We start from the raw sequence: 24,940 nt of genomic DNA on the forward strand, positions 1-24,940 counted from the left end.
AGACATCTCCTTCGTCCCGGAATGAAAAGCCTCATCCTGAGAGCAGATGCGGCGGAGACGGAGGAATTGTGAGAAGGGGATAGCATTTTTGCAAGAGACAGGGTGGAGGAATAGTCCAGGTAGCTGTGACAGACTGTAGGCTCCTAGTAGATATCAGTAGATAAGCCGTCTCCAGAGATGGAGACAGAAAGATCAAGAAAGGGGTGGAGGTGTCGGAAATGGACCAGGTAAATTTGAGGGCAGAGTGAAAGTTGGAGGCAAAGATAATGAAGTCGACGAGCTCAGCATGCGTGCAGGAGGCAGCGCCAATGCAGTCGTCGATGTAGCGAAGGAAAAGAGGGGGATGGATACTGGTATAGACTTGGAACATGGACTGGTCCACAAAGCCAGCAAAAAGGCAGGAATAACTGGGACCCATACGGGTGCCCATGGCTATACCCTTGGTTTTGGAGGAAGTGGGAGGAGCCAAAGGAGACATTATTGAGAGTAAGAACTAATTCCGCTAGAGGGCGGAGAGTGGTGGTAGGGGGGAATTGGAGGATAGGTCTGGAATCCAAAAAAAGCGAAGAGATTCGAGACCATCTCGGTGGGGGATGGAGGTACATAGGGACTGGACGTCCATCGTGAAAATAAGACGGTGGGGGCCAAGGAACCTAAAATCATTGAAACAATTCAAAGCATGAGAAGAGTCACGAACATAGGTGGGAAGAGATTGAACAAGGGGGCATAAGACAGTGTCAAGGTATGCAGAAATTAGTTCAGTGGGGCAGGAGCAAGCTGAGACAATAGGTCTACCTGGAAAGTAGGAGTTAGGACGTTAGTTCGCAAATAGAGAAAGCTGGTAGACACTGTCTGTGGGAGGATAGGCAGGTGATAGAGAAGGGGAGCCCTCCGACCGAAGATGTAGGGGAGCAGGAAGAAAAATACAATAAAGTTGTTTGCACCATTAGGGATAAACAAAGAGTAAGAGATGGAGAATTTCTTAAGCGCATCTATTTTAATGCTAGGAGCATTGCAAGAAAGGAGGATGAGCTTAGAGCATGGATTGAAACCTGGAAATATGATGTTGTAGCTATTAGTGAAACATGGTTGCAGGAGGGGTGTGATTGGCAACTAAATATTCCTGGATTTCTTTGCTTCCGGTAGAATCAGACGGGCAAGAGGGGAGGTGTTGAATTGCTTGTCAGAGAAATTATTACAGCTGTGCTTTGGCAGGATAGATTACAGTACTCGTCTAGGGAGACTATTTGGGTGGAATTGAGGAATGGGAAATGTGTTAGGTGTATTATAGATCACCTAATATGGAGCGAGATATGGAGGAGCAAATGTTTATAGTAAGCACAAGGTTTTGATTATGTGAAATTTTAATTTTCCACACATAGACAGAGATTCCCATTCTATAAAAGGGCTGGATGTTTATTCGGCACGGACTAGAAGGGCCGAGATGGCCTGTTTACGTGCTGTAATTATTATTGCTATATGGTTTGGAGCTTGTAAAATGTGTGCAGAAAAGGTTTTTGCAGAAATACATAAAGGTACGTACTAGAGAAGGGGCAGTGTTGGATCTCCTGTTAGGGAATGAGATAGGTCAGGTGACGGAGGTATGTGTCGGGGAGCAACTCAGGTCCCGTGATCACAATGCCATTAGTTTCAGTACAATTATAGAGAAGGATAGGACTGAACCCAGGGTTGAGTTTTTTGATTGAAGGAAGTCTAACTTTGAAGAGATGCGAAAGGATTTAGAAGGAATGGATTGGCACAATCTGTTTTATGGGAAGGATGTAATAGAGAAATGGAGGTCATTTAAAGGTGAAATTTTGAGGGTACAGAATATTTATGTTCCTGTTAGTTAGAAAGGAAAGGTTTAAAGTTTGAGAGGTCCATGGTTTTCAAGGGATATTGGAAACTTAGTTCGGTAAAAGAGAGAGATCTACAATAAATATAGGCAGCGTGGAGTAAATGAGGTGCTCGGGGAATATAAAGAATGTTAAGAAAGAAATTAGAAAAGCTGAAAGAAGATATGAGGTTGCTTTGGCAAGTAAGGTGAAAATAAATCCGAAGGGTTTCGACAGTTATATCAGTAGCAAAAGGGATAAAATGTGTCCATTAGAGAATCAGAGTGGACATCTATGTGTTGAGCCGAAAGAGTTGGGGGAGATTTTGAAGAATTTATTTTCTTCGGTATCCCATAAGGAGAAGGATATTGAATTGTGCAAGGTAAGGGAAACAAGTAGGGTAGTTATGGAAACAATGATGATTAAAGAAGGGGAAGTACTGGCACTTTTAAAGAAAATAAAACTAGATATGTCTTCGGGATCTGATAGGATGTTGCCTAGGACATTGAGGGAATTTAATGTAGAAATAGCAGGGGCTCTGACAGCAGTATTTCAAATGTCATTAGAAACGGGGATGGTGCCTGAGGATTGGCATATTGTTCATGTGGTTTCATTATTTAAAAAGTGTTCTAAGAGTAAACCTAGTAATTACCTTCCTGTAAGTTTGACGTCAGTGGTGAGTAAATTAATGGAAGGTATTCATAGAGATGGTATATATATAGTTATCTGGATAGACAGGGTCTGATTAGGAATAGTCAGCATGGATTTGCGCGTGGAAGCTCATGTTTGACAAATCTTATTGAATTTTTTGAAGACGTTACGAGGAAAGTTGACGAGGGTAATGCAGTGGATGTTGTCTATATGGACTTCAGTAAGGCTTTTGCCAAGGTTCCGCACAGAAGGTTAGTTAGGAAGGTTCACACGTTAGGTATTAATATTGAAGTAGTGAAATGAATTCCACAGAGGCTGGATGGGAGATGCCAGAGAGTAGTGGTGGATAACTGTTCGTCAGGTTGGAGGCCGGGGTGACTAGTGGTGTGCCTCAGCGATCTGTACTGGGTCCAATGTTGTTTGTCATATACATTAATGATCTGGATGATAGGGTGGTAAATTGGATTAGTAAGTATGCAGGTGATACTAAGGTAGGTGGCGTTGTGGATAATGAAGTATGTTTTCAAAGCTTGCTGAGAGATTTAGGCCAGTTAGAAGAATGGGCTGAACGATGGCAGATGGATTTTAATGCTGATAAGTGTGAGGTGATACATTTTGGTAGGAATGATCCAAATAGGACATATATGGTAAATGGTAGTGCATTGAAGAATGCAGTAGAACAGAGTGATCCAGAAATAATGGTGCATAGTTCACTGAAGGTGGAATCTCATGGGATAGGGTGGTGAAGAATGCTTTTGGTAAGCTGGCCTTTATAAATCAGAGTATTGAGTATAGGAGTCGGGATGTAATGTTAAAATTGGACAATGCATTGGTAAGGCCGTATTTGGAGTATTGTGTACAGTTCTAGTCACCGAATTATAGGAAATATGTCAACAAAATAGAGAGAGTAGAGAGGAGATTTACTAGAATGTTACCTGTGTTTCAGCACGTAAGTTACAGGGAAAGATTGAACAAGTTAGGTCTTTATTCTTTGGAGCGAAGAAGGTTGAGGGGGAACTTGATAGAAGTATTTAAAATTATGAGGGGGATAGATAGAGTTGACGTGGATAGGCTATTTCCATTGAGAGTAGGGGAGATTCAAACAAGAAGACATGAGTTGATGGTTAGAGGGCAAACGTTTTGGGGTAACACGAGGGGGAATTTCTTTACTCAGAGAGTGGTAGCTGTGTGGAACGAGCTTCCAGTAGAAGTGGTATAGGCAGTTTCGGAATTGTAATTTAAAGTAAAATTTGATAGGTATATGGACAGGAAATGAATGGAGGGTCGTGGGCTGAGTGCGGGCCAGTGGGACTAGGTGAGAATAAACGTTCGGCCCAGACTAGAAGGGCCGAGATGGCCCGTTTCCGTGCTGTATATTGTTATATGGCTATATGGTTTGTTGGAGTGGTTAATTATGCTTTCGTTGATGAAAATCTACCCTTAAAGTTTTATCTGACTTTTGTATAAATTATTTATATCTTATTCTGTCCATCCTTCTTTCCCAGGTGGAGTTAATGTAAATGGGTTCGAGTGTGCATCTTGTTTTCTAAAATACCTCATTTCAGTCCTTATTTTTCTTTGTATGTTTTCCAGTTATTATCCGATATTTGTGTTATACACGTCAATATGTGTTATTCTGTTTTTCTCGTGTAAAGCTGATAAAACTAGAGGTACGGGCACACGTATTTCTCAGTCTTTCCGGTCCAGGACTTCTCAAATGTCCTCTTTTTTTCAGGGTCGTGGTTTCCCTTCTGGCGTCATCAACGATGCCCTCACCCGCATCTGCTCCACTTCACGCACTTCAGCCCTTAACCCATCCTCCCATCACCACAACTGGGACAGGGTTCCCCTTGTCCTCACCTACCATCCCACCAGCCTCCGGATCCAGCATATTATCCTCCGCAACTTCAGGCACCTTCAACAGGACCCCGTCACCAAGCAAACCTTTCCCTCCCTACCCAACTCAGCTTTTCGCAGGGATCGTTCCCTTCGTGACTACCTGCTCCACAGGTCCCTCCCCACAGAACTCCCACCTGGCACTTATCCCTGCAAGGCAAAAGCTACACCTGTCCCCACACCTTCCCCCTTACCTCCATTCCGGGCCCCAGACTGTCCTTCCAGGTGAGGCAACACTTCACCTGCGAGTCTGCTGGAGTTGTCTATTGCATCCGGTGCTCCTGGTGTGGCCTCCTCTACATTGGTGACACCCGACGCAGATTGGGGGACTGCTTCGTCGAGCACCTACGCTCCGTCCCTCACAATAGACAGGACCTCCCGGTTGCCACCCACTTCAACTCTGCCTCTCATTCCCATCTAGATATGTCCATACATGGCCTCCTCTTCTGCCATGATGAAACCAAACTCAAGTTGGAGGAGCAACACGTCATCTACCGTCTGGGTAGCCTCCAGCCTGGTGACATGAACATTGAATTCTCCAATTTCCGGTAATTCCCTCACCCTCACCCTATCCCAGGTCCCTCTATGCCTCTCTTCCCTTTCAACTTTCTGGTTCTTTATCTCTAGTTCTTTCATGCTTATCCCCTCCCTCTCCCCCTTCATCTTTCCTCTGATTGGTTTTCTACCTGGCGCCTCTAGGCCCTACCCCCTCCCCTATCTCTATTACTGGGCTTCGGACATCTTTCCCCCCACCCCCACTTTCCTGATGAAGGGTCTCCGTCCGGAACGTTGGCTACTCTTTTCTTACGGATGCTGCCTGACCTGCTGAGTTCTTCCAGCGTTGTATACGTATTCTTTGATCCACAGCATCTGCAGTCGTATTTTTGTCTTCTTATTTCTCAATTCCTTGGAACTTTCCGACTATTCTAAAGGTGTTCCGTATTTTTTTCTGAAAATTTACTGAAATACTGCTACGTGAGAATGGTGACAGGTGCGGAGGATGGGGTAGATTGAGGAGTTTGGGAAGTTCTATTCTCTCAGGCCTACAGTCAGTAACCAGAGCATCACAAGAGAAGGGGTCTGAGATTCCTCATTCTCAGTCTGTTCGCCATTTCCCCCATTCCCGAAATTCGGTGCAAGTTTCTGCTACTCAGAATGGAAACTGCTACGCGTCGCTGTTCCGTCCGAATCTCTTCTCCGATTGACACTGATCCTGACATTCATTGTCTTTCTCCTTCCATTCTCTGTCTCTCTCCCTCTGTCTCCTTAACTAGCACACTTATTTTTACTCTCACTCTCTGCCTCGGTCTCTCACTCTCATTCATTTGACCCCTCTGTGTCTTTCTCTCTCTCTCTCTCTCTCTCTCTCTCTCTCTCTCTCTCTCTCTCTCTCTCTCTCTCTCTCTCTCTCTCTCTCTCTCTCTCTCTCTCTCTCTCTCTCTCTCGGTCTTACTCTCTCCCTCTCGGGTTTGCTTTTTGTTTTTTTTCTGTCCCTCTCCCGTATTTGTCCGCCTGTCTGGCTGTCCCTCTTTCATTTCTCACTCCCTCTGAATCCTTCTCTATCACAATTGTTCTCTCTCTTCTCGCCTCCTCGCTCTTCCTCCCATAGGAGAAAGAATGTCTGGGGTTTGGAATTGAGAAAAAGGCACTGCGGGAACACAGAGAATGGGGACGGTACGAGAATGTGTGTGTGTGTGTGTGTGTGTGTGTGTGTGTGTGTGTGTGTGTGTGTGTGTGTGTGTGTGTGTGTGTGTGTGTGTGTGTGTGTGTGTGTGTGTGTGTGTCTGTGTGTGAGAGAGAGAGAGAGAGACAGAATGGTAGGAGAAAGTCGAGTCGAGGTGATGGGAGGGGGAGGGAGGGAGACAGCAGAGCGAGAGACGAGAAAGAAAGAGCTCTGGGGTAGAGAGTCTGAGGCAGAGAGACTGATATATATATATATATATATATATATATATATATATATATATATATATATATATATATGTCATTAATTCTATTATGGTTATTATTTTATGTTGGTTTTCTGGGTATGCCTGCAAGAAAATGAATCTCAGCGCTGTATATGGTGACATAGATGTACTTTCATAATAAATTTCCTTTTCTAATTTTGTAAGAGTCTGTTGGAGATAGGGAATCAAGGAGAGAGAGAATTTGGGAGTGCGGAGAGAGAACGACTGGGGAGGTAGGTACTGAGGCGAGGCAAAAGGCCATGAGGGAGAAGGAAAGTCCAAGACGGGAGATAGACCAGGACGAGAGGGAGAAAAAATCGTAGATGAGAGAGCAGACGAGGTGAGGAGATATTTGGGATGAGACCGGGGATATAGAGATGGGGCGAGGAAGCGTTGGTGGAGGGCGGGGGGAGGTGTAGAAAGACTGGGGCCTAGGGAGTAAAACAGGGTAGAAAAAGACGGGTGGGAGCAAGAGAAGAGGAGGGGTAGGGAGAATGATGGGGCAAGGAGACCTGTTCGGAGTGCAGAGATGGCAAGGGGTGGGATCCCTCAGGCGGGATTTTGTAGACGTGGAGGGGGTAACGGTGCCAGACTCTACCCCTAGCTACATTCCTCCCCATGGAAACCCCCAGTTACAGCTCCCGTGTTATGAGTCGCCCACTCTCACCCTCACTATCCCGTAACTCCTGAAACTCTCCGCTCTGTGTTCCCTCGCTCTCCTATCACCGCCCACCTCACCCTGGCTGGCGGCCTTTTTGTGATGGTTACCATTGAAAATCGCTCTCCCAGCATTGTAGGAATAGTCACATCCTTTTCCTCACCTTCCACTCACTTCCCTCCTTGTTTACTCAATCTCAAGTCCACCTCCCTCCTCTCCTTCACCTCGCTGCCCGCCCTCACAATGGCCGAAAGCCATTTTGTGACAGGCTGTGACACTGCCTCCTACTTCCTCCACCACTGTGTCACTTCCACACACTCATCGTCTTTTCACCCTAGTTCCTGTCCCATCACCCGCAAACCCCTTCCCTCCATCTCCCAGCTTTACTCTCCCCACCACCTCGATGTTGTACACCTTATGCTCGTTGGCTGCCATTTTGAGATGCCAATTTTCGCCTCTCCTCATCGTCTTCTCTGTCTGTTACCCAGTGAGTCACTCGCCTGCTCACCCCATTACTCCAGGCACCCTTCCCTCTCTGTCCCCTTGTTCTTTCTCCCGCCATCCACCACATTCTGGGTGCTGAACATTTTCTGATGGGAAATTTCGCTCCCACACCCAATTCCTTCCCTCGGTCGTTGAGTGAGTCGCTCCCCTCTCCTTCCGTTGAGACACTCAACTCTCCATCCCATTAGCCCTGACCGCGTCCCGACTCCTTGCTCCCCCTTTCCCCCGTCCACACCTTTCTTGCAGCTCCTCTTATTTGAGAAGGAAAAGTCGCCATCCATCCTTCCTCCACTATTGAAAACGTCACTCCCCCACGCTCCCCATCTTGTTTCTCCCTCCCTGTCCAATCAGACCACACCCTTCCGTCCTATTACATCCTTTCCCTTCCCATCCCATAAATTCCCCTCCCTCCCGGTCCCATCACTTTCTCTGCCTCCCCGTCCCATCACTCCCGCTCCCTTCCTGTTGTTTCACTCTTCCTCGCCCCGTCTTTACCTTATCTATGTCGGCCACCGGTTTGTGACAGGAACTTTCGCCCCTCCCTTTTTCGTCCCCTATTGAGTCAGTGACTTCGCCACGCCACGCTCACCGTCTCATCAGTCCACTCCTCGTCCCATCACTCTTCTCCCTCCCAAACTCTTCACCCCTCCTCCCCAAAACCCACATGTATATGTGTATGTATGAATAGCTGAGATATATACATTAGTTTATTCATTGACAAAATTATTAGAATTAAAACCTATATACAATACCCAAGACGATATAAAACACAAATTAAAATACTGTCATTACAATCAATAAAATACTCGATCCCGGGAGTGACACGCACATTGTCTCATTGTCAGTGTCTCACTCCATCCCTGGCCGTCACATTAACCAAGGATTCGCACATTTTAAATCAGCGCGTCCCTCCCTCTCTTGTGCTAACTTCTACCAGAGCAGTCACTCCCTCCCCATTAGCCATTTCTAGTGAAGCGTCAGTCATTTGAAGTCAACGTATCCTTCACACCTTCTCTGCCGCTCACTTTAACCAAGGCGTCGCACCCTCCTTGGTCCCTTTTCAACCCGGCCGAACGGGGTCTCCTTCAGTCACCACATCTCTACCTTTTCCTCAACAAAATCAACGATGGTTACGGCCGTTTTCAATCGGTGAATCCCTCCCTTCCCGGTGCTCACTTTAAACAAGGTATCACTAACCCTAAACTGACCCGTCAGACAGTTTAAGCGAAGCAGCTGCCGTTTTATTTCAGAGTGTCCCTCCCTTTCAATACATCATTTTACATCGACCTTCTCTCTTCTCAATGTGCCACTGTCTCCATTTCGGCCATTTTACCCGGTGGGTCTCTCCCTCCCGGTTGGCCATTTGAAGTCTGTCCATCACTCTCTCCCTGTCGGCCATTGTAACAAAGGTATCATGGAATATTTCAGGTCGGGCCGACACTCTGTCTGACTTATCAGTGTGTTACTCCCTTCCTGGTGACCATTTTCAATGTGCGTGTCACTCTTTTCCTGGTGATAATTTTATAGTCTGGCTTTAATCAAGAATCCTATTTGTAATCAGCACATAACTCCCTCCCTGGTGATAATTTTCAATCAGTGCATCATCCCCACCCTGTCGGTCATTTTAACTCTGCCTGTCACTCCCACTCTCTTGTCAGTGTATCACTCCCTCCCTGCCGGCCATGAGAAACAAGGTGACCCCGGCCATCTTAATTTCGCCCACGCCCACTCCCTGGAGCCCATTATCACTCAGACCATCACTTTCTCTCTGGAGTCAACCTTTCACTCCCTCTGTAGTGACCATTCTAAATCCTTCTGTCGTTCTCTCTCTAGTCACCATTTCCAATGAGCCCCTTGCAGGACTGACACTCTCGACCACCCTCCACTCGATTGCGCAAACTGTTTATCACAAATAATAAAATTATCACAAACAGTAGAGACCGATCCGACATCCTCATCTCCGGATCCTGTGCGTTATCACTCCGAGTGCCGTGGAGAGCGGAGGATACAGACACCAGGAAACGTGTGTGGCAATATTCCTGGTATCGATACAGAGACCCGACACCATCCGCAGTAAAACTCTCGGTGTGGAGACAGAGATCGGGAACCGTGCCTGATAAAATTCCCAGTTTGGGTTATGGAGACCGGGAACTGCACCTTGAATAACTTCCAGTGTGGAATGTGGACACTGGGACTCGGGCACAATGAATCTCCCAGCGTGGTGACACGGAAACCATAAAGCTCTCTCACACGCATCTCTCCTCTCCGACCTTCAGGAAGGCGTGCCAAAGGTCCTTCCGTCCAATCGTATACACCGTCTCCTCCAGGAGATAGAGCATCGTCAGTTTTACAAAGCCGTCAACATTTACACGACGCTCGACTTTCCGTGTAGCTAATAAACCCATCGGCGTTCTGGTCAAATTTCGTAAACCTCGCTCCGAGTTCTGTCAAATACAGAATTCAGGCGTTCCCGCCAATTTCCAGGATCCCATTCCTGTTGGAAATGAACTAAAAGTTGTCACATTGGGAGACAAATCGTGGGAGTGAACGGGAAGGGCTAGATCGCACTGTGAGAGCGGACGATAGGAGTGAAAAGGAAGCGGTGCAGACGGTGGGGGTAAATGGGAAGGGGCGGGCGCATTGGAAGTTTGGATGATGAAAGCGAATGGGCAGGGGTGCGTCTCGTTAGGAATGCGGGTGAGTGGAGTGAATAGGAAGGGGTGGGGTCCATTGGGAGTGCAGATGGTGGAAATGAATGGGAACGATTGGCATTTGATTGGGATCGCGGTCCGTGTGAATAGACGGGAAGGGACGGCATCCTGTGAGGAGTGTGGTCCGTGGGAGATGACAGGAAGGGGTGGAGTCCCACTCTGCAAAATTATCCTCAACTTCGATTTCATCTTGGGCTAACTCTCGACCCTAGAAGTCAAATGTGATTGTTAACCGCTACGCTTATGAATCCCATCTGTACTCCCCTGCCCATTTGTGCACCCTCCCAGCCTTTCCTGGTCTATGCACACCGCATACCTCCCCGTCTCTGTGGCCACTTCATTGCGCGCGTGTGTGTGTCTGTCTGTTTGTGGTTCCCTGTGCTAAAGTTCCAAGAAGAACACAATGAGAGTCTCCTCCGTAATCTGTTTCAACTCAAGAAAAACAGACGTTTTTTTTTTCCCGTGTCTGTCCCCAGGAGTGTGTGATGGGACGGTGTGGAGAGAGAATCACTCTGTGTCTGACCCTAGGAGTCTGTGATGGAATGATGTGGGTCAACGCCAGTATTCCTTCCCCATCCATATCGCACTCGGGACACAAGTGAAATCACGTCTGATATTATAGTCGATTTTAACCGTCTGCGGGGTCAATTAACCACAATGGCGGTAGGGTCGAGATGAGACCCTGGGCACCCAGACTCTGAGATGCTGCTGTACTAGTATGAGGAGCTCAGACCCATTATTTCAGTTCACCGGGTACGGGGGTCAGCGGTAACCCCAGGTCACTGTTTTTCCTTTACTGTGACTCAAGTCCAACACCGACAGGAAGTTACAGCGGTTTATCGATTTCATCATGACAAATTTAAATTAGACAATATTTGAGCTACTGACGAGCGGGAATAAATAAGCTGCTCCCGACTCACTTTCTGTCACACACAAATAACGGACCAGTGACAACGAGTGACCGGTTGAATAATGAGTCCCGTTTCTCACTGTCACTCTGCATCGGGGAACTGATGATTATAAAATCACACTTCAGGGTCGTGTCTGGGATCGCTGTAGATCCAGGGTCACTGTTGAAGTACTTGTCTATTTAACATCATTACATCAGCCTGTCTGCCGAATGCACCGTCCTCAGCAAAGGAAGCAAAAGGATTCTCTCTCGGGGTAATCCCACTCCGGGACACCGGGGTCCCAGAAACAAAACCGCCATCTTCAGGATCTGCCTGTCTATGACATTCCCCAGGGTGTCACGTGGGGGGTGTCGAAAGCGAACATCCGGCAGAAGCAGCGCTACTGGACAGGAGGCGGAAATGCGTCACTGCAGGAGCACAATGATAGACAGAGTGTGGGACAGGAGTCAGTTCTGTTAAAACCATTGGGAATTAAACCTGGAGCGCGGCTATAAAAGGTAAGGGCGGGAGTTAAAGGGAAGTGCGGGGAATCAGCGGGGATGTTCACACATTCTGATGTTAACGGTCACTCTCAGTCCGGGTCTGGGTTCCCGCAGAGACTCCAGTGTCTTCTTCCCGGTCTCACTGAACTGATTGTCCCACAGGCTGAAACAGATAGGAGAATAAAAATGAATTCAACCGATTACACAACAGGGGACTGGGGTTAATGTTTCAACAACACTCACAGACAAATATCACCTAAAAACCCACAGTGATATTTTATCACATTGAACATTAACGCAAACACTCACTGGATCCACTTCAGACTCCGGTGGGTCAGTATGAGGTGGCGGAGAGCGGGGACAGATCGGTCTGAGAGTGAATTGAATCTCAGGTCCAGCCATGTCAGTGATGGGTTTGTACTGAGAGCGTGGACGAGATCCTCGGCACCAGAATCTGTGAGATCGACTTTCCACAGCCTGTAAATGACAGAGAGTGAGGGTGAAGGACACAGAGAGACAGGAGACAGTACAAATCCCCAGTTTTACTGATCACATTAATGTTCAGTGTCAGACACCCAGTGACTGTAAACACAATCTCCCACAGTCTGGTACTTACCCCAGTTTCTGTATTTTGCACTCTGGGCTCCCCAGAGCCGCAGACACTAGTTTCACCCCTGAGTCTCCCAGTTTATTATCATTCAAGTTCAGCTCCGTCAGTGATCGGTTTGTACTGAGAGCAGAGGCGAAATCCTCAGCACCAGAATCTGTGAGACCAACATCCCGCAGCCTGGAGTTGAGAGAGAGAGAAGGGGTGAAGGACACTAACAGGGAAAGGTCTGAATCCGCAGTATTTATCAGCAACTCAATTACTGATCACATTAATGTTCTGTGTCAGACACCCAGTGACTGTAAACACAATCTCCCACAGTTTTGCACTTACCACAGTTTCTGTATTTTACACTCCGGGTTCCTCAGAGCTGCAGACACTAGTTTGACTCCTGAATCTCCCGGTTTATTCCACCCAACTCTACACACAAACAGACAAATTGATGAATAAAGATATGCAAACCGTGGTTCTGAGGGATTTCTCTCATTCAGATATTTCTGGAAACATTAAACCTTTCAGTAAATCACTGATCGAAGTTCCCTTCACTGTCAATGACCCTCACTGCCCAGCTCCAGGGGATTTACTGAATGTCAGTAATTTAGTCTGTCGGTGTGACCCTGTAATCTCCACATATTCTGTCTCATTCCCCAATGGTTAGAAAACTGTTCCTGATGTGAGAGGGTCGGAAGGGTTAGGGATGAATGGGAGAAGAAAGTCCCACAGTGAGGAAGATTTGTGAATGGGAAGATGTCGATGGGATATAGTGGAAGAGATACTACCTGAGAAAAAGGGATAAGGAGACAGAACCTGCAGGAGGAAGGGGAATGGGGAAGAGAGATCTCACTGGAGGAAGGGTGCTGGGGAAGACAGATCCACAGGAGGAATGGCGAATGGGGAAGAGAGTTCCAATAGGAGGAAGGGGAATGGGTAAGAGAGATCACACAGGAGGAAGGGGTATCAGGATTCAGAGCAAGAAGGCTGCAAGTGAACGGCTGATTTTTCAGAGCAAAGGCAGATTTTACTAATTGGGGTAAAAGATGTGTGACATCGGCCAGTAAAGCGCGAAAGGATTAAAAAGAAGACAGCCATATTCAGCGGCCAACGGAGTGATAGGGCTTTGGCTCAACGGGCTTAGGCGGTAACGGAAAGAAGCGAGGTAGGCTTACCTGTGTTAATTGCAGTAAGGAAGAATATGTGTGAGGCAGGTGTTCTGTGCTCGGTGTCAGTTGTGGAAAGCCCTGGAATCCCCCAGCTTCCCGGATGGCCCTATCTGCACCAGGTGTGTCGAGCTGCAGCTCCTAAGGGACAGAATTGGGGAACTGCAGATGCAGCCCGATGACCTTCGCCTGGTCAGGGAGAGTGAGGAGGTGATAGAGAGGAGTTACAGGCAGGTGGTCACACCCGGGCCATGGGAGACAGACAAGCGGGTCACAGTCAGGAGGGGGAAGGGGAAGAGTCAGGTACTAGAGAATACACCTGTGGCTGTACACCTTGACAATAAGTGCTCCTGTTTGAGTACTGTTGGGGGGTGGGGGGGGAGGAAGCAGCCTAACTGGGGGAAGCGACAGTGGCCGTGCCTCTGGCACAGAGTCCGGCCCCGTGGCTCAGAACGGTAGGGAAGGGAAGTGGACGGCAGCAGAGATAGGGGAGTCTATAGTTAGGGGGTCAGACAGGTGATTCCGTGGACGCAGGTAATAAACGTGAATGATAGTCTGCCTCCCAGGTGCCAGGGTCCGGGATGTTTCGGATCGCATCCAAGATATCCTGTGGTGGGAGGGAGAACAGCCAGAGGTCGTGGTACATATTGATACCAATGACACAGATTGGAAAGGGAAGAGGTCCTGAAAACAGATTACACGGAGTTAGGAAGGAAGTTGAAAAGAATGACTGCAAAGGTAGTAATCTTGGGATTACTGCCTGTTCCACGCGACAGTGAGATAAGGAACAGAATGAGGTGGAGGATAAATGTGTGGCTGTGGGGTTGGAGCAGGGGGTAGGGATTCAGATTTCAGAATCATTAGGACCTCTTTTGGGGCAGATGTGACCTGTACACAAAGGATGGGTTGCAAGAGTCCCAGGGGGACAAATATCCTGGCGGGGAGGTTTGCTAAGGCTACTGGGGAGAGTTTAAACTAGAATTGTTGCGGGGTGGGAACCAAACTGAAGAGATTGGGGAAGAGGAGGGAGGCTCACAGATAGAGAAAGCTTGGAGACAGTGTGCGAGGGAGGACAGGCAGGTGATAGAGAAGGGACACGCTCACACCGAAGGTTTGAGATGTGTATATTTTAATGCAAGATGTGTTGCGAACAAAGCAGATGAGCTTAGAGCGTGGATCAGTACTTAGATATATGATGTGCTGGCCATTACAGAGAATTGGATGGCTCAGGGATAGAAATGGTTACTTCAAGTGCTGGGTTTTAGATGTTTCAGAAAGGACAGTGAAGGAGGTAAAAGAGGTGGGGGCATGACACTGTTGATCAGAGATAGAGTCACGGTTGCAGAAAAGGTGGACGTCATGGAGGGATTGTCTCCGGAGTCTCTGTGGGTGGAGGTTAGGAACACGAAGGGGTCTATAACTTTACTGGGTGTTTTGTTATAGGCCATCCAATAGTAACAGAGATATGGAGGAGTAGAAAGGGAAACAGATCCTGGAAAGGTGTAATAATAACAGTTGTCACGATCGGAGATATTAATTTCCCAAATATTGATTGGCATCTACCTAGAGCATGGGGTTTAGATGGGGTGGAGTTTGTCAGGTAAGTTCAGGAAGCTTGTCTCCTTTACAACAGCATTGGAGAGAGATAGGGACAGACAACTTAGAAAAGTGTTTATTTGGAGTAAGGGGAATTGTGAGGCTATCAAGCAGGAAACTGGAAGCTTAACTTGGAAATAAATGTTCTCAGGGAAAAGTATGCAAGAAATGTGACAAATATTCAGGGGATATTTGTGTGGAGTTCTGTATAGGTACGTTACAATGAGACAGGGAAGTTATGGTAGGGTACAGAAACCGTGGTGTACAAAGACTGTAGTAAATCTACTCAAGAAGAAGAGAAAAACTTACAAAAGTTTCAGAGAGCCAGGTAATGTTAGAGATCTAGAAGTCGATAAGGCAAACAGATAGCTTAAGAAGGAAATTAGGAGAGCCAGAAGGGGTCACAAGACAGCCTTGGCGGGCAGGATTAAGGAAAACCCCAAGGCATTCTACACGTATGTGAGGAGTAAGAGGATAAGACGTGAAAAAAATAGGACCTATCAAGTGTGACAGTGGGAAAGAGTGCATCGAACCGGAAGAAATAGCAGAGGTACTTAATGAATACTCTATCACAGTATTTACTATGGAAAAGGATTGTGGTGGTTATAGTGATGACTCTCAGCAGACTGAAAAGTATAAGCATGTAGATTATCAGAAAGAGGATGTACTGGGGCTTTTGAAAAGCATCAAGTTGGATAAGTCGCCGGGACAGGATGAAATGTACACCAGGCTACTGTGGGTGCGAGGGAGGTGGTTGCGGAGCCTCTTGCGCTGATCTTTGCATCGGCAATGGGGACGGGAGAGTTTCTGGAGGATTGGAGGGTTGCGGATGTTGTTTCTTTATTCAAGGAAGGGAGCAGAGATCGTCCAGGAAATTATAGACCAGTGAATCTTACCTCTGTTGTTGGTAAGTTGATGGAGAAGTTCCTGAGAGGCAGGATTTATGAACATTTGGAGAGGTATAATATAATTAGGAACAGTCAGCATGGCTTTGTTAAGGGTAGGTCATGCCTTACGAGCCTGAATGAATTTTTTGAAGATGCGACGAAACACATTGATGAAGGAAGAGCAGTAGATGTAGTGTTTATGTATTTCAGCAAGGCATTTGATAAGGTACCCCTTGCAAGGCTTATTGAGAAAGTAGGGAGGCATGGAATCCAAGGGGAAATTGCTTTGTGGATCCAGAACTGGCTTTCCCACAGAAGGCAAAGAGTGGTTGCAGACGGGTCATATTCTGCATGGAGGACGGTCACCAGTGGTGTACCTCAGAGATCTGTTCTGGGACCCTTACTCTTGGTGATTTTTATAAATGACTTGGATGAGGAAGTGGAGGGATGGGTTAGTAAGTTTGGTGATGAAACAAATGTTGGAGGAGTTGTAGATAGTGTGGAGGGCTGTCAGAGATCACAGTGGGACATTTATAGGATGCAAAACTGGGCTGAAAAGTGGCAGAGGAGAATGAAATAGCTCATTTTGGTAGGTCAAATATGATGGCAGAATATAGTATTAATAGAAAGACTGTTGGCAGTGTGGAGGATCAGAGGGATCTTGGGGTCTAAGTCCATAGGACGCTCAAAGCAGCTGCGCAGTTTGACTCTGTGCTTAAGAAGGCGTATGCCGTATTAACCTTCATCAATCGTGGGATTGAATTTAGGAGCCGAGAGTTAATGTTGTAGCTATATGGGGCGCTTGTCAGAGCCCACTTGGAGAGCTGTACTCAGTTCTGGTCGCCTCACTACAGGAAGGATATGGAAGCCATAGAAAAGGTGCAGAGGAGATTTACAAGGATATTGCCTGGATTGGGGAGCATGCCTTATGAGAATAGGTTGAGTCAACTCGGCCATTTCTCCTTAGAGTGACGGAGGATGAGAGGTGACGTAATAGAGCAGCTTAAGATGATGAGAGGCATTGATCGTGTGGATAGTCAGAGGCTTTTTCCCACAAGAGGACACAGGTTTAAGCTGCTGGGGAGTAGGTACAGATGACATATCAGGGGTAAGGCTAATATTCAGAGTATAACTTGAACGGGCTGTTGGCAACGGTGGTGGAGACTGATACGATAGGGTCTTTTAAGAGACTGTTACATAGATACATGGAGCTTGTAAGAATTGAGTGCTATGGGTAAGCCTAGTAATTTTGTAAGGTAGAGACAAGTTCGGCACAACTTTGTGGGCTGAAGGACCTGTATTGTGCTGTAGGCTTTCTATCTTTCTAGGTTTCTATCTAGAGGATAGGGGACTGGGGATGAGGAAGAGAGATCCCATAGGAGGAGGGCGAATGGGGAAGAGATGTCCCATAGGAGGATGGGAAATGGGAAAGAGAGATCTCACAGTAGGGAAAGGTATGGGGATTAGAGATCCCACAGGAGGAAAGGGGATGGGGAAAAGTGATTCCACAAGAGGAAGGGGGATGGGGAAGAGATATCGCGGAGGAGGAAGAGGGATGTGGAAGAGATTTGCCATAGGGGTAGGGGAAATCGGGAAGAGGTACCCGACAGGGGGAAACGGGACGGCGTAGGGAGATACCACGTGGAAGTGGGATGGGGAAGATAGATCCCATGGTAGGTTGGGGAATGGGCAAGAGAGGTACTATCGGAGGAAAGGGGATGGGGAAGGGAGATTCCACTGGACCAAGGACGATTGGAAATATAGATCTTATAGGAGGATGGTGAATGGGGAAGAGAGATCCCACAGGAGGTAGGGGATGGGGAAGGGAGATCCCACAGTAAGAAGGGGAATGTGGAAGAGAAATACCAAAGGAGGAAGGGGACTGGGAAATAGAGATCCGATAGGATGAATGGGATGAGATGAGATCCCATAGGACGAAGGGGGATGGGGAAGAGATCTCACAGGAGGAAGTGGGATGCAGAAGCGAAATCCCACGAGGAAGGGGAATAGGGAAGAGAGATTCCACAGGAGCCAGTATATGGGACGAGATCCCACAGGTGGAAGGGTGATGTGGAAGGATGATGGAGAAGAGAAATACCACAGGAGTAAGGGAGATTCTGAAGAGAGATCCCACAAGAGTAACTGGGATGTGGAAGAGAGATCACATAGGGGTAGGGAAACTGGGAATAGAGATCCCACAGGAGGAAGTGGGATATGGAAGAGAGATCCCATAGGAGTAAGGAGGATGGGGAAATATCTCACAGGAGGAAGGGGAATGTGGAAGAGAAATCCCACAAGAGGAAGCGGGATGGGGAAGAAAGATCCCACAAGAAAAGAGGATGGGGAAATCATATTCCACAGGAGGCACTGGGATGGGGAAGAGAGATCCCACAGGCGGAAGTGGGATGGATGAGAGGATTCCCACAGGAGGTTTGGGATGGGCAAGAGAGATCCCACCGCGGGATGGGATTGGGGAATAAATATCCCATGGGTGGAAAGGAATGGGGAAGAAAGATCCCACAGGAGAGTGTGGGCTGGGGAAAAGAGATTCCTCAGGACGAAGGAGAATGGCAAAGAGTGTTCCTACAGGGAGCAGGGACGGGTAGAGATATCTCACAGGAGGAAGTGGGATGTGGAAGAGAAATACCCCAGGAGAAAGGGGGATGGGGGAGAGGAATCCCACAGGAGCTTTGGTATGCGGAAGAGAGATACAACCGCGGGATGGGATTGGGAAAGAGATATCCCATAGGAGGAAGGAGAATGGAGAAGAGAGATCCCACAGGAGGATGCGTGATGGGGAAGAGAGATCCAATAGGAAGTAGGGGATGGTAAGAAATTCCACAGCGGGAAGAGGGATGGGGAAGAGAGATCCAACAGGATGAAGGGGGATGGGGAAGAGATATCTCACAGGAGGAAGTGAGATGTGGAAGAGAGTTGCCAAAGGGGTAGGGGAAATCGGGAAGAGGGATCTGAGAGGAGGAAACGGGACGGCGCAGAGAGATACCACAGGTGGAAGGGGGAATGGGGAAATGAGATCCCACAGTAGGTTGGGTAATGAGCAAGAGAGGTACGACCGGAGGAAAGGGGATGGGGAAGGGAGATTCCACTGGACCTAGGTCGATTGGGAATATAGATCTTATAGGAGGAAGGTGAATGAGTAAGAGAGATACTACAAGGAGGAGGGATGATTAGAGTTATAACACAGGAGGAAGTGGGGTGAGGAAGACAGGTCCCACAGAGGTAAGGGGGATGGAGAAATACCAAAGGAAGGGGGATGGGGATGAGAGATTCCGCAGGAGGAATGGTGATAGGGAAGGGAGATCTCATAGGTGGAAGGGGACTGGGGAATAGAGATCCAATAGGATGTATGGGATGGGAAGAGATCCCACAGGGAAAGAGGGATGGGGAAGAGAGTTCCTGCAGGAGGAAGGGGGATGGGGAAGCAAAATCCCACATGAGGAAGAGGGATGGGGAAGAGAGTTCCTGCAGGAGGAAGGGGGATGGGGAAGCAAAATCCCACAGGAGGAATGGGGCGGGGGGAAGAGATCCCACAGTAGGTTGGGGAATGGGGAAGAGATGTACAACAGGAGGAAGGGGAATGGGGAAAACAGAGCTCACCGGATGAAGGACGATAGGGAATATAGATCTCATAGAGGAAGGTGAATAGGGAGTGGGAATGACGAAGAGAGATTCTACAGGGAGGAGGGATGGGTAGAAAAATCCCCCGAGGAAGTGGGATGATGGAAGAGAGAAATCAGAAAGAGGGATCCGACAGTGGGAAGGGGAATGGCATAGCGAGATACCACGGGGGAAGGGGCTGAGGAAGAGAAATCCCACAGGAAGAAGGGAGATGGGGAACAGAGATCCCACAGGAGGAAGGGGGATGGGGAAGAGAGATCCCACAGGCGGAAGGCAGATGGGGAAGAGAGAGTTTCCAGAGGAGGAAGGAGGATGGGGCAGAGAGATCCCACAGGAGGAAAAGGAATTGGGAGGAGAGATCCCACAGGAGGAAGGGGGATGGGCTAGAGAGATCCCACAGGAGCAATGGGGCTGGGGAAAAGGGATCCCACAGTAGGTTGGAGAATGGGCAAGAGAGTTACGACAGGAGGTAAGTGTATGGGGAAGAGAGATTCTACACGGACAAAGGAGGATAGAGCATATAGATCTCATAGGAGGAAGATGAATGCAGAAGAGAGATCCTACAGGGAGGAGGTGTGGTGATTCACTTTCTGCACAGGCAAACCGGCTCACAAAATGGTGCGCAAAGGCGACAAAGCCCGTGCGCAGGAAGAGACTTTTGTAATGCACCACTGACATCATTTCCGCCCGGAGAGGGTGGGTACGGGACTGCGTAAAAGCCATGCCGCGAAGTTTGAATAAACTAGTCCCGAGTGCAACTTACTGACTGCGTGTCGTTATTTCTAGCTCTGTGTGTAGCACATTGCTACATTGGTGACCCCGACGATTAAAACGGGATTTGGAACAATGATCAACTCTTCATCTGTTCACGCAGTTTTGCTTAAACTGCCAACTTTCTGGACACGTGTGGTTTGACCAAGCAGAAGCCCAGTTCCAGATTCGGCAGATATCTTCCAATTCCACGCTTTACTATTATGTGGTTAGCTCACTTGACCAGGAGAGCCGCCCAGGTTGAGGATTTCATACAGGCACCCCCGGAAGAAGGCAAATATGCAACATTCAAAGCGCTGCTCATAGGGACATTTGGCCTCTCACGGGGTGAGCGAGGTGCTCGTTTGCTGCACCTGGACGGTTTGGGAGACAGGCCGCCATCAGCATTAATGAACGAGATGCTGGCCCTGGCTGAAGGACACAGGCCCTGCCTCATGTTTGAGCAGGCGTTTCTAGAGCAACTGCACGAGGACATACATCTGCTGCTGGCCGATGCAGATTTCAGTGACCCCTGGAAGGTGGCGGCCCGGGCAGATGTCCTGTGGAAAGCCAAGACGGAGAGTGGGGTGTCCGATAGACAGTAGGCCAGACCAGGCCCTGCAGTGGAGCGCACAACACAGAGGCAGAAGTGAGGAAGCCAGTGAACAGTGGTGTTTCTACCACCAGCGGTGGGGCACAGAAGCCTGCCGTTGTCACCTGCCCTGCAATTTCCCGGGAAATGCCAGGGCCAGCTGCCGTTAATGGCTACGGCGGCTGGCCACCATGACAGCCTCTTGTTCGTCTGGGACAAACAGTACGGATGCTGCTTCTTGGTCGACACTGGGGCGGAAATCAGCGTCTTACCCCCGACGGGGCACGACACCTGCAACAGTGAGCCGGGACCCACCCTGAGAGCCGCAAACGGCAGCACGGTACGGACCTATGACACCTGGCAGCTGCAGTTCGGCGGCAGCCGTTTCACGTGGACTTCACACTGGCCGCCGTGGCCCAACCACTCCTGGGGGCGGACTTCTTGCGAGCTCACTGCCTGCTGGTCGACTTGTAATGGAAAAGACTGGTACATGCCGAGACTTTCCAGACGTTCTCTCCAGGTGACGCCAAGTTGCCGGCTCCATACCTGGACTGAATCAGCTGTCTGATAACGAATTCACCAGAATCCTGGTGAACTTTCCATCGGTTCTGGCACCGCAGTTCACGGCAGTCATGCCCAGACACGGAATACAGCACCACAGCCCGACCCAGGGACCAACCCTCTACGCCCTGCGCATGAAGGCTCCCCCCGGACAAGCTCCGCCTGGCGAAGGAGTTCAAGAGGATGGAGGAATTGGTGATCGTACGGCGGTCCAACAGCCCATGGGCCTCCCCACTGCACATGGTGCCCAACGCAGCCAGGGGCTGGAGACCATGCGTCAACTACCGCAGACTGAACGAGGCTACAACTCCAGACCGCTACCTCGTGCCGCACATATAGGACTTTGCAGCGAACCTGCACGGAACAAGCATCTTTTCCAAAGTAGACCTCGTCCGGGGATACCATCAAATCCCGGTACACCCTGAAGACATCCGCAAAACAGCACTCATCACCCCGTTAGGCCTGTTCGAATTCCTCGGAATGCCGTTCGGCCTGAAGAATGCCGCACAGACGTTCCAGCGGCTAATGGATGCGGTGGGACGCGATCTGGACTTTGTGTTGATCTATTTGGACGACATTCTCATAGCCAGCAGTAGTCGTCATGAGCAACTATCCCCACCTCCGCCAGCTCTACTCCCGCCTGAGTGATTTCAGCCTCACGACCAACCCGGCCAAATGCCAGTTCGGTCTCGATACTATTGACTTCCTGGGCCACAGGATTACCAAAGACGGGAAACACCTCTGCCCGCCAAGGTAGACGCGATCCGCCACTTTCCCCAGCCCAACACAGTCAAAGACCTGAAGGAGTTCGTTGGTATGGTGAACTTCTACCATCGTTTCCTCCCCTCAGCAGCCCGTATCATGTGCCCTTTGTACACCCTGATGTCGAGTAAAGGCAAGCACATTACTTGGGATGAAGTGGCCGCGTCCGCTTTCGTTAAAGCCAAGGAAGCCAAGAACGCCGCAATGCTGGTGCAACCCAGCATCCTGTGACCGCCCGCACAGTGGACGCATTCGACACAGCAGTCGGTGGGGTGCTGGAGCAGCTCATCGAGGGGCACTGGCAACACCTGGCGTTCTTTAGCAAGCACCTACGACTACCCGAACTCAAGTACAGTGCTTTCGACCGGGAGCTGTTGGCTCTATATCTGGCAATCCGGCATTTCAGGTGCTTCTTAGAAGGCCGCGTACATGGATCACAAACCGTTGACTTTCGCGTTCATGAAGGTGTCCGATCTCTGGTCGGCTCGCTAGCAGCGACATCTATCCTACATCTCCGAGTACACGACAGACATCCAGCATGTCTGAGGAAAGGAGAACGTCGTGGCGGTCATACTCTCCAGAATAGCTATCCAGGTTCTGTCCCAAGGGGTAGACTATGCAGCACTGGCGGAGGCTCAGCGGGCAGACGATGAGATGTCCAGCTATAGACCGCAGTCTTGGGTTTGCAGCTGCAAGACTTCCTTGTAGGCCCAGGTGAGAGGATCCTCCTGTATGGTATGGCTTCCGGCCAACCTCGCCACATCGTCCCGGCAGCCTGGAGGTGGCGAGTTTTCAACTCCATACACGGTTTGGCACACCAATCTATCAGGACAAACGTCCAAATGGTCTCCAGCAAGTTTGTGTGGCACGGACTTTGCAAACAGGTCAGCGAATGGGCCAAAAAGTGCACGTGGTGCCAAACAGCCAAGGTGCAGCGGCACACTAAAGCCCCACAGCAGCAGTTCGAACCCACCCGCCAGAGTTTCGCCCACATTCATGTGGATATCGATAGGCCCCTGCCAGTGTCACGAGGAGCGCGGTAACTCCTAACTATGGTAGACAAGTTGACGAGATGGCCAGGGGCGGTCCCGCTCACCAACACCTCCGCCGATTCTTGCGCGCGAGCGCTGATTGCAACCTGGGTAGCACGCTTCGGTGTACTGGCCCACATTATCTCCGACTGAGGCGCCCAGTTCACCTCCAGCCTGTGGTCGGCTGTGGCCAGCCTGTTGGGAACGCAGCTACACCACACAACTGCCCTCCACCCACAGTCGAACGGACTAGTGGAACGCTTACACCGTCACTTGTCGGCTCTCACGGCCCGCCTGAGAGGGTCTAACTGGGTGGACGAGCTTCCCTGGGTCCTGTTTGGAATCTGCACAGCGCCCAAAGAGGATCTGCACACCTCGTTGGCCGAGCTGGTGGACGGCACACCGCTGGTCGTCCCAGGAGAGTTCATACCGGCCCCAAGGAGCCAAGCAGAAGAACCTGCAGCAGTCCTGGACAGATTATGCGAAAGCCTCCCCTGTACCGATTTCACATCACGGACAGATCCCAACCTGCGTGCTGTAAGTTTGTGTTTGTATGAAGGGGCGCACACCGGGAACCACTACAGCGGCCGTACGAGGGGCTGTTCAAGGTGATCAAGAACAACGGATCCAGGTACAGTCTGAGCATTGGGGGAAAGAGGAGGTTTTCACAGTGGACCGATTCATACCAGCCCATGTGGACTTGGCGCAGCCAGTCAAGGTTCCTGCACCGCGGCACAGAGGCAAACCGCCCAAACAGAGACAGATCCAGACTGTGGACATTGGGGGGTGTATCGCCGGTTCTGAGGGGGGGGGGGCGTTATGTGACGACCCGCTTTCTGCACAGGCGAAGCGGCTCACAAAATGGCGCTGGGCCGCCTTCTTCATCAGCAAGCGGAGAAAGCCCACACGCGGGAAGATCCCACATGGAGGAAGGGGGATGGGGAAGAGAGATCTCACTTGAGGAGGGGGAATGGCGATCCTACAGGAAGGAGGGATGGGTAGAGATATCCCACAGGAGGAAAGGTGATGGGGAACAGAGATCACACAGGAGGAAGCTGGATGGGGAAGAGAGATCGCACAAGAGGTAGGAAATGGGAAGTGATTCCACGGGGGGAGGGGGTTGGGGAAGTGATCCCACAGGGGGAAGGGGATGGGGAAGGGAGATCCCAAAAGAGAAAGTGAGATGGGGACATGAGATCCCACAGGAGAAAGTGGGGTGTAAAGAGAGATCCCACAGGAAGAAAGAGGATGGGGAAGGGAGATCCCACAGGAGGAATGGGGCTGGGGAACAGAGATCCCACAGGAGGAAGCAGGATGGGAAGAGAGTACCCACAAAAGGTAGGGGATGGGAAGAGTTCCCACAGGGGTAAGGGGTATAGGGAAGAGAGATCCCCCAGGAAAAAGTGGGATGTAAAGAGTGATCCCACAGGAAGAAAGGGGATGGTGAAGAGACATCTCACAGGAGGAAGTGGGATGCGGAAGAGAAATGCCACAGGAGGAAGGGAAATGGGTAAGAGAGTTCCCACAGGAGGAACAGGGATGGGAAAGAGAGTTCCATAGGAGGAAGTGAGCTAGGAAAGAGATCCCACAGGAGGAAGGGAGCTAGGAAAGAGATACCACAGGAGGAAGTGAGCTTAGGATGAGAGATCCTACAAGAGGAAGGGGGATGGGGAAGAGCGATGCTACAGGGGGAAGCAAGAATCAGGTAGAGAATTCAGACAGAATGATAGGGGATGGGGAGGAGATATCTCATGGGAGGTA

The 24,940-nt window shown here is 49.4% G+C and overlaps 1 protein-coding gene across 1 annotated transcript in view; it reads right to left on the reverse strand.

The window, feature by feature from the left end:
• Nucleotides 1–11,025: 11,025 nt before the first annotated feature.
• The window catches only part of LOC140722944 (NACHT, LRR and PYD domains-containing protein 3-like), a 57,057-nt gene continuing 43,142 nt past the window's right edge, over nucleotides 11,026–24,940 (reverse strand). The window contains exons 10-13 of the mRNA XM_073037570.1: nucleotides 12,538–12,624; nucleotides 12,214–12,384; nucleotides 11,907–12,074; nucleotides 11,026–11,760 (exon numbers count right to left, since the gene is read on the reverse strand). Coding sequence (XP_072893671.1) covers nucleotides 11,646–11,760; nucleotides 11,907–12,074; nucleotides 12,214–12,384; nucleotides 12,538–12,624 — 541 coding nt within the window. The 3' untranslated portion in view covers nucleotides 11,026–11,645. The remainder of the gene's footprint in view (nucleotides 11,761–11,906; nucleotides 12,075–12,213; nucleotides 12,385–12,537; nucleotides 12,625–24,940) is intronic.

The sequence above is a fragment of the Hemitrygon akajei genome, unplaced genomic scaffold, assembly GCF_048418815.1.
Source record: "Hemitrygon akajei unplaced genomic scaffold, sHemAka1.3 Scf000094, whole genome shotgun sequence".
NCBI lineage: Eukaryota > Metazoa > Chordata > Chondrichthyes > Myliobatiformes > Dasyatidae > Hemitrygon > Hemitrygon akajei.